This window comes from Pungitius pungitius, chromosome 12 (assembly GCF_949316345.1).
Source record: "Pungitius pungitius chromosome 12, fPunPun2.1, whole genome shotgun sequence".
NCBI lineage: Eukaryota > Metazoa > Chordata > Actinopteri > Perciformes > Gasterosteidae > Pungitius > Pungitius pungitius.
The window spans coordinates 17,124,487-17,134,797 of NC_084911.1; the positions used below are offsets into that span (position 1 = coordinate 17,124,487).

At 43.8% G+C, this 10,311-nt stretch overlaps 1 protein-coding gene across 1 annotated transcript; it reads left to right on the top strand.

The window, feature by feature from the left end:
• The first annotated feature begins 1,541 nt into the window (after window positions 1-1,541).
• LOC134132928 (gastrula zinc finger protein XlCGF17.1-like) lies at window positions 1,542-3,982 on the top strand. Its single transcript, XM_062565918.1, has one exon. It carries the CDS (start codon window positions 1,558-1,560, stop codon window positions 2,623-2,625), a length of 1,068 nt encoding a protein of 355 aa, XP_062421902.1. The 5' UTR covers window positions 1,542-1,557; the 3' UTR covers window positions 2,626-3,982.
• The last annotated feature ends 6,329 nt before the right edge of the window (window positions 3,983-10,311 follow it).

Below are 10,311 nucleotides of genomic sequence, written 5' to 3' on the forward strand. Positions count from 1 at the left end.
GACAATAGGCCCACATATAGCCGTGTATAATCAATGCTATGATTTTACCATGTCGTTTTTATAAATATCTTGCTGTGGGTTAATACTAATATGAATGCCATTTGTTAAGTGTTCAAAAAGCTGGGCAGGAACAAGCTGATAAAAAGGGAACCTTACAGATGTTTTATTTATAACTATCATAAATAAATATTCCAGTATTTTATTTGTGGTATCGTATCGGGTATCATAATATTTTGGCAGGTATTATCAAAGTAATAATGTTGGTATTGTGACAACCCTACTTAGAAACGGGTTATTATAAAATTGCATCATCGTTGTTAGGACCGTAAATTCACACCAAATTTAGATCTTGGATTAATAAAGAATCCTGTGCAATAACAAATCTGCCTGCTGCATCTTGTATAGTGTTGAGGACTCGTATTAGAACAGATGGGTGGATAAATATTCCTACTCCTCTTGCTTGGGAGGTCAATGAGGCAACTATGACCTGATCAGGCACCTTTTTTTCAGTGTATTCATTGGGGAGCAGATGGGTTTCTCGGATAAAAGCTGTCTTTTTAGCTGCTTCAGTCTCGACATTACTTTTTTAATTTCAATATCTCCCGGAGACCCCTAAGATTCCATGAAATAACATTTATTTTGGTGTCACCAACATGATAAAGTCAGTAAATTAAGCTTAGTTGCACCCAATTCTTTAATCATGCCATGTGATAGAGTGAATAATGTGCCTTCAAAATAATCAAAAAAACAATAACAAGGGCCTCTCCCAATTGAGGCCCCCTAAGTAGGCGTAGCCTACACCCTGTGCGGGTGAACACACACATCTCCCCTATCCCCCGTCGTCTGGGTCCCAGTTAGACTTTCAACATTGCATGAAGTGTATCCTATATTGCTTTAGGTAGTAAGGTACCAATATATTCATTTTGCCGGAGCCTCGCTCCACACATCTCCTCAGTTGCGCGTCATAACCGGAAAGCTCTCCATAAGTGATCGTAGACCATTATTGAAATGTTAGTACGCAGAGAGACCTGTGCAGGCCAACACGTCAATGGTTACTGAACCCAAGGACCCAGAAATAGTGACTTCATTCAATGACTTTAATTTCATAACCTGTTTAGGACATGTAAGTTAAAGTAGACAGATACAATAAGCAAATTGTTCAGTATGTACTTATAGATGTTTATCTCAAAGACATTAAAACGTAATAGTCCGTTTTTAAAGGATGAACTAGCCAAGTAGACTATATTGTTTGTCCACAGACCTCCAGCAGCTGTTTGTGCTTAAAGAACATTGGGAGGATTCAGAGCCCCCCCATATTAAAGAGGTACAGGAGGATCCTAAGCCCCCTGTACAGTAATAGCCTGGTCACAGCATGAAATAATGAACTAGCTAAGTTGATGGTAAAAATTAATATTTTAGTTAATCAAGTATATTGTTTGCATTTTATTATTACCCACAGACCTCCATCAGTGGTTTGTGCTTAAAGAAGAACAGCAGGAAGATCCGGAGCCCCCCCACATTAAAGAGGAGTTGTTTCAAGGGCTGGAGAAGGCTGACATGACTGTGTCATTCACTCCTGTGAAGAGTGAAGATGTTAAAGTGGAAGCTCATTCCTCGCAACCTAATCACAGAAAAACTGAACAAATGGAGACAGGAGGTGATGGAGAGGACTGTGGAGGACCAGAACCAGACCGCAACTCGGGTCCAGCCAGTCCTCCAGATACTGATAAGAAAACTGGAGACTCTTCTGAGACTGAGGACAGTGGTGATTGGAATGAGACCAGAGAACCTCTGTCTGGTGAAGAGTTTGTCAGTGATTCTAGATGTAGAACAAGTGAGAAACCTTTGATCTGTTCTGAATGTAAGAAAACATTTGGTTGCATTCAGAAGCTGAGGAAACACATGATGACCCACACATCAGAGAAACCTTTCAGCTGCTCACAGTGTGGTAAATGTTTTACCCAAAAGAGAAATCTAAAAATACACGAGAGATTGCACACAGGGGAGAAACCTTTCAGCTGCTCACAGTGTGGTAAATGTTTCACCCAAAGGGAAAGTCTAAATGTACACATGAGATGTCACACAGGGGGGAAACCTTTCAGCTGCTCACAGTGTGGTAAATGTTTCACCCAAAGGGAAAGTCTAAATGTACACATGAGATGTCACACAGGGGAGAAACCTTTCAGCTGCTCAGATTGTGGTAAAGGTTTTACTACAAATGGAGATCTAAAGAAACACATGCGACGTCACACAGGAGAGAAACCTTTCAGTTGCTCAGATTGTGGTAAATGTTTCACCGGAAGGGGAAGTCTAAATGTACACATGAGATGTCACACAGGAGAGAAACCTTTCAGCTGCTCAGCTTGTGGTAAATGTTTCACTCAAAAGGGATATCTAAAATTACACATGAGATGTCACACAGGAGAGAAACCTTTCAGTTGCTCACAGTGTGGAAAATTTTTCACCCAAAGGGGAAATCTAAAAATACACATGCGATGTCACACAAGGGAGAAACCTTTCAGCTGCTCAGATTGTGGTAAATCTTTCACTGATTGTAGAAAGCTGAAGATACACATGTATTGTCATTCAGGGGAGAAACCTTTCAGCTGCTCACAGTGTGGTTAACGTTTTACTAGAAGAAGAGATGTGAAGAGACATGAGATGTCATACGCTGTGTAAATCTAAAAGTCCACATGAAATCTCAGATGAGAATCCCCTTTAACGTCTTTCCCCAATTTACATCACCGTTTCCCACGTGAGTTTTGAATATCCGTCGTAAAGCTATAATGACACATATTTGAAACTACTCTTAATGTTCACAATTACATCCAACTATCTAAAAATTCCTCACAGGGATTTTTTGGGACGACACTCTTTAATTGGGATGACACTCATGCTTTGTTCTTCCTGTGCTCCCGAGGGTTTTGGGTCACAGGATGTCACGTGTGATATACAAAATGAAATTAATTGAATAATCTTCTGACAGATGGTCTGAAGTTCATATTCCGAGAACAAAATGTTCTTGTCAGTCACACACACACAAACTATAAACTATGCTAAGCTATTAATTTATTGGAAAGGTGTAATCTAAGGCAGTGATTCTAAACCATCGGTCCGCGAGCGCCACCTAGAGAGTTTTACCCGTGGGCCGCAGTTGAAATATTTCTACTCTGGTTAAAAAATTACAACAGTCTTTACGGAGACAAGTAACAGAGATAAGCCACGCCCCTTCCAGGCGCACATGAAGTGGGACATGAATGAAACAAAATAACTAGTTGGGTGAGTAAACAGTGGCGTAAATCCCCTTGGCATTTTAAGTGTGAACGTAGCATAACGCTCTCCACCAAAGCATTGAAGCCATCAAAATTAAAGCGGATGCCGTCATCTCACTGACTTGCAACTCTAAATCTTACTTAAAAGCCAGCTGTCTTTTTCTCTTCCAGGAAGTGTTAGTGTTGTTTTTGCAGGTTTACATACAGATAATAAATAAATGTCCTTGTGATGATCACTGTGTCAGGTTTTTGCTTTTTTTAATTTTATTTAGTCATTGAATACAAATCCAACCTATAATTATATCAATTAGTTAATACAAAATAGTGTTAATATTTGAACGGGCGCCTGGGCATATTTGTACATTTGGGCCCTGAGGTCAAAAGGTTAATAACTCCTTATCTAAGGCATGTTTCCCACTGTTAACATTGTAACATTACCCAACCTTATATTGTCCTGTCCAATGTTGAAATACAAGTTTGACTGATTTTTATGTTCCATTTGTGTTACTGCAAGCTGTCATATTATCAATGTATTAATGCATACATTTCCGTGAACCAAATTCTGTTTTGCATTTTTTATGTGCAGAAAAATACCAGAAGGCCTTTTAATGTTTTTCATGCATTGAGTTCTTACTCTTGTTTATATTGTTTTAACGTTTTTTTAGGAAACTTTTTTTAGTCTTTAGTTTTCCTAGTCAATCCTCATATTGAGCTGCTTACATATTTATATATCGAACTAATACATCTTTGTGTGTTGAGAAGCAAAAAGTAGAAAACATTGCTGAGCAAGCACAGGTGCAAAAAAAGATATGAAGGCAATGAATGGATTTTATTTTGTCTTTTGCAGAATCGAATGAACGTTTGAAGAAAAAAAAAATGAGAGTTGTCTTTTGCCATTTCTAACCCACACATGTTACATATGGAAAAGACTAAAGAAGGTAATTATAGACTGCAGAAATGTTTTAACGAAAATATTTGTATTCATTTCGTGAGTTACCCCACTGTGCAGCAGAACCCACAACGAAGGTAGATATATTTTAAATGATACTGTACTAATTTACAGGGACACGTAATTCTCGCGCTGTAAAGTGAATGTTACAGCTGGTCTTGGGAATTAATGTACATATACTGTGTGTATATATAAGGACGGGTGGCCTATCTGTGTGGAGTGCATGTCAGTCTTAGCCATACATCCCTCCCCCACTGCGCTGCTACAAATGACCGAGGTATGGGCACATAGCAGCAGCCTGTAATGGGAAACAGAGGTGTCCCAAATGTGGAGAGGATCATAGAGCTGAGGATTGTCAGGATAATGTGCAGCATAAATGTTGTAATTGTGGGTATAATACTGTAACATATAGTGGATGTAAAGTCGGGTAGAGGGCTGTGCAAATCCAGAAGGTAAAAGAGGAAACTATTCAAAGGTGTTGAAAAGGGTACAAGGACCTAAAAAAAAAAAATAATGATGATGATGATGATAGCACATACGTATGAACCTTTGTTATTCCAACAATGGTAAAGTCAACCAGCGGGACGTAGAAACTGCTGCAGGCGGCCGCGAGTGTGACACATGTGTTTTAGATGCTCAAAGTGTGGTAAATACTTCACTAGAAGTGGATATCCGATGAAGCACTGCTGTCAAAATCTAAATGAAAACCCCTTTAGCCCTTTTACCCAGTCAACCCTCTCCTGGTTACATCACCGTTGTACCACCTGAAGTACTATAACAACAGACATTTATTGACAGCTACTGTTTGTGTTTCCTGTGCCGATGTTACATTTTCACCAGATGTTGGTAATAACCCAAGTAATACAGGCATACAAAGAACTTCAGAAATAAAGTATACACATACATACATATAATTTATATGCACAGGAAAGAAAGGAAAAAGGGAAAAGAAAAAGCGAGAGGGAGTCTGGATGGCTCAGAGACTGCCACAAAGCAGGGAGACAAACAAGCAAACTGCAAAGACGGACAAGTTTATTGTCATCAAAACAAATATTAAATGATATTGAGCCCAGAACCACGATGTTCTGCCCGAGCTACCAGGTCTTCCTCTCCCTCAGCCCCTGGTTTCTGAATGGAGAAGATCTTTATGGCCATCCATTTCTCTCACTTGTCACAACATTATTCATCTTCCGTTCTGTTTTCAGCCAAGAAAACTTCTAGAAAACTGTTACAAAGCATCATTTCATGCGTCCATCCAGACAAATTAGTGGATCCAAATGTGATAAACAAACATATATTGTAATGCCTTTGTAATCATCCAAAATATTGTTAAATGTATGGGTATTTTTACAAGTAGGCCACAGACTTAATGAAACATTCGATGCATTGTATTGTGAGCCATACAGCAGCGCTTCCCTTATATCAGTGGTCCCCAAACTAAGGCACACGGGCCAGATACGGCCCGCCTCCACATTTGGCCCGGCCCCCTGAACAATACCAGAGGGGCATTTTGTTTTTGTTTTCAGTCTGGCCAGCTATTTGCTGGCTGGAACACAAAGTGTATACTTGTTCGGTGTGGGTGAGTTAAATCAAGTAGGAAGTGGGGTGGGATAGTATCGGCCGACGGCCTGTATAGGTCCGGTAGCGGTACTATCTCACACACACAGCCTCTGATTGAATTAAAATAATAAAAATAAAAAAATAAAAAAACTTAAATGGAGCTGCTTCAGGGGAGACAGGAGGTAGGGAAAGTGGGTAGGGAAAAGGAGGTTAGTCGTAAAAGAAAGATGAATAAAGATTGTGCTAGTTCAAATGGGACGGAAAGTGAAGAAGATAAAAGGAAAGCTCCTAAAGCAGGAATGCTTAATGTAGTGGTACGACTTGAGGGAGAAGGAGTTAAAAAAATGGACCCACTTAAATTAACTAAGATAATAAGAGAAAGTAGGAGTAGGAGAGGTGAAGTATGCAAGGATCCTGGGAGATGGAAATCTACTTGTAGGATGTAATAATGAAGAGCAAATGGAAAAAGCAAAGAAGATGAAGTGTATAGGAAAAGTAAATATAGAAAAAGTAGTAAGAGTGGGGGAGAAAAGAAGTGGAGGAAGTAAGGGAGTGATATATGGAATCCCACTTACTGTGAATATTAAAGAGTTGGTAGAGAATCTGAAATTAAAGAATGGATCAGTCAAAAGTGCAGTACGAATGACAAAGGAATGGAAAAATGGAAACCGAGTCTGTGTTGATTGAAACAAAGGATGTACCAAAAGAGGTATACTATGGATTTATGAGATACAGCATAAGGGAGTATGTGCCTAAACCATTGAGATGCTATAACTGTCAAGAATTTGGGCACATGGCTAATGTCTGTAAAGGAAAGAGAAGGTGTGAGATGCACTGGGGATCATGAATATGGAAAGTGTGGAGAAGTAAGACCAAAGTGTTGTACCTGTGGAGGGGATCATAGTGTGGCATTTTGGGGATGTGAAGTGATGAAGAAAGAAGTTAAAGTACAACAGATAAAAACACAGGGAAACATTTCATATGCTGAAGCTGTTAAAAGAGTGGAAAAGGAAAAGAAGAATCAGAGCGAAGGAGTTGAAAAAAGTGTAGTACGAGAAGATCATCAAGAAAAGAAGGAGAAATGGGAAGAAAATAGTGACATTCCTAGCAGGGGTGATAAATGCTACAGCTGAAGTTAAGTTTAAAACGCAAAGAATTCAGATTATTGTTAAAGCAGCAATACACTATTTAGATATGGCAGGATTAAAGTAGGAAGAAGTAAGGGATGAACTTAGTGTACAGTCGAGTCAAGAGACAGCATGGGTGGGCTAACCATTTTAGCAATGTTAATCCTGCATTGGAATGCAAGAAGCTTGATCGCGAATGGGCAGGAGTTTAAGCAATTTGTTGGGAGTAGAAATGAAAAACCAGATGTAATATGTGTCCAGGAATCCTGGTTAAAGCCAAATTTGGAGTTTATAATACATGGATACATATCAGTTAGACAAGACAGGGAAAATGGTGGTGGAGGGGGATGTATTACATTTATAAGGCAAGGGATTCCGTATAGGGTGTTAGGTATAGGTAAAGAGCAAGAGAATGTAGTAGTAGAAACGTGGGGGGAAAGGAAAAACATTAAAATTATAAATTATTACAATCCATGTAGGAAGTTAGACTTAATCAATTTAGAGGAAATAGAGGGACAAGATAATAATACTAATGTATGGTGTGGGGATTTCAATGCACATAATACATTGTGGGGTAGTGAGAAAATGGATAGTAATGGACAAGTAATCAAAGAACTATTGGATGAGAAAAACGTAGTGTTGTCAGGCACCGACAGGAGAAGACCCAATAGCAGACACGGGACACAGGTAAGCAGGATACAGAACTTTTATTTATGAGCAGCGTGGCCTGAGCGGGGGCACGATGCGGGAAGGTCAGGCAGGCGGGTTCAGGCAGGAGACGGACGTAGTCAGCCAGGCGGGGGGGTCAGGCAAGAGGCGGGCGTAGTCAGCCGGGCGGGGGTCAGGTAGGAGACGGACGTAGTCAGCCAGGCGGGGATCAGGCAGGAGGCAATCAGGCAGGCGGGGGGTCAGGCACGAAGGGCAGGCCGGGAAAAGACAGGGAGACAGGAACGCTGGAAGGCTTGGAAAGACGAAACACAGGCTGTGACAGTACCCGCCCCATCAATGGGCACCCCTGGGCGCCCTATCGGGTGCCGCGCCTGGTTGACCGGTATTGCGGCGATGGAAATCTTGTATAAGTGTTGAGTCCAGGATATGCCGGGTCGGGACCCAGCAGCGCGCCTCGGTGCCGTAACCCTCCCAGTCAACCAGGTACTGGAAACCCCGGCCCGTCTATGGTCCGGGGGGCGGGACCTGGTCTGGGGGAAGAAGACAAAGGACTGTGAGAGACAGGTTTGACGCGAGAAACATGGAAAGTGCGGTGGACACGAAGGGAAGAGGGTAGCCTGAGCCGGACCGCCGCCGGATTGATCACCCGCGTGATATGGTAGGGACCGATGTAGCGGTGAGCCAGCTTACGATTATCTGCCTTGATGGGCAGGTCCTTGGTGGACAACCAGACCCGTTGGCCGACAAGGTAGCGAGGGGCGGGGGTCCGACGACGGTTGGCCTGGGTTTGGTATCGACGGTTGGTCGGGCGCGCCGCCAGACCCTCCTACAGCGACGGACAAAGGCTTGGGCCGAGGGGAATCCCACGTCGACCTCTTGGTCCGGGAAGAAGGGGGGCTGGTGCCCCAAGGAACACTCGAACGGGGAGAGACCGGTGGACGTGCATGGCAGGGTGTTCCTGGCCATCTCTGACCAGATCAGTTGCTGGCTCCAGGTGGTTGGGGAGGCGGCTACCATGCACCGGAGAGAAGTCCCTAGGTCTTGGTTGGCCCTCTCAGCTTGGCCGTTGGTCTGGGGGTGGTAACCAGAGGAGAGGCTGGCAGTAGCCCCGATGAGGGCTAGGTGTGTGGTGACAAGTGTTTTTAAATGATGGAAGTAAAACGAGGATAGAGGTCAAGACTGGGAAGGAATCTGCACTGGATCTAACAATGGTTTCTAGTAATATGGCAGCGATATGTAAATGGAGTGTTTATAAAGAAGGAACAATAGGTACTGATCACTATCCAGTAATGTGTGAAGTTAATATGGCAGTATCTCAAAGTATAGGAAATAGATGAGGAAGATGTTTTTTTGAGAAGGCGAATTGGGAAAAATTCCAGGAGGAAAGTGACAGGTACCTGAACCAGATTGAATATAATGATGATATAGACCCACTGGAAAGTAAAATTAAAGAAGTTATAATAAGCGCAGCAATGGAAACAATTCCAAAAAGTAAAGGTAATGTGAAGAGGAAAATAGTACCATGGTGGAATGAGGAATGTCAAGAAGCAGTTAGAAATAGAAATAAAACATGTAAAGTAATGAAAAGAACACATAATTTTATGCATATGATTCAATATAAGTATGCTCAGGCAATAGTAAGGAAAACAATTAGGCATGCAAAAAGAACGCATTGGAGGAATTATTGTAGTACAATTGGGAGAACAACTCAGATTGGAGAGGTGTGGACAATGATAAAGAAGATGGGTGGTGAAAGAAGAGAATGGAATTACCCAGTTTTAAGTAATGGAAATGAAATTGCAGTGACGAATAAAGAAAAAGCTGAAATGTTGGCAAATACATTTGCCGAGGTGCACAGCTCTAATAATATGTCTGAGGAAGAGAAGAGAGGCAGAGAAAAAACTAAATCCGAAAATGTAGAGGCACTTGCAGAGATGGAAAAAGTAGATGAACCCCCCCAGTCCCGGCTCCCGACACGGCCCCCCCGACGCCCGTCTCCGCCCGTCCCGGCCCCCCGACGCCCGTCTCCGCCCGTCCCGGCCCCCCGACGCCCGTCTCCGCCCGTCCCGGCCCCCAGACTCCAGTCTCCGCCCGTCCCGGCCCCAAGACTCCAGTCTCCGCCTGTCCCGGCCCCAAGACTCCCGTCCCCGTCTCCAGCCCCCCGACGCCTGTCTCCGCCCGTCCCGTCTCCGTCCCCTGATCGTGCCCCCTCCCTCCCATCCCCTGGTCCTCTCCCCCCCACCCCTGGGGGCCGTCTGGGATCCGGCCCTTGAGGGGGGGGTGGGGTCAGGGGTTGGGTCGACGCCACCGGAGCCGCACAGCTCGGCGCCCCCCGCCCGGCCGCCGTTGCGGCAGGCCCCCTGAGACCCTGAGGCCCGGGCACCGCCCCGGCAGACCCCCCGAGACCCTGAGGCTCGGCCGCTGTTCCGGCCGGCCCCCCGAAAGACACGGCACATGGCCGCCATCACCTAGAGTTCCCCGCGCGGCTCTTCCCACCCTACCTCCCCTTGTCTGATTTTCTCCGGTTTTGTCCCCCTTGAGGACCGTCTGGAATTCGGTCCTTGGGGGGGGGGTTCTGTCACGGTTTGGTCTCTCTTCCTGTTTTAGTTTGAAGTTTCATGTTCCTTGTGGTCCTGGGTTAACTTCACTTCCTGCCTTGTCCTGTGATTGCCTGAGTGTTTCCACCTGTGTCTAATCACCTGCACCTCCCTTGTGTATTTAATCCCTGGCCGTT

What these genes read in the sequence shown, in the direction of transcription:
- LOC134132928 (XM_062565918.1), top strand. Translation starts at nt 1,558, where the DNA reads ATGACTGTGTCATTCACTCCTGTGAAGAGTGAAGATGTTAAAGTGGAA.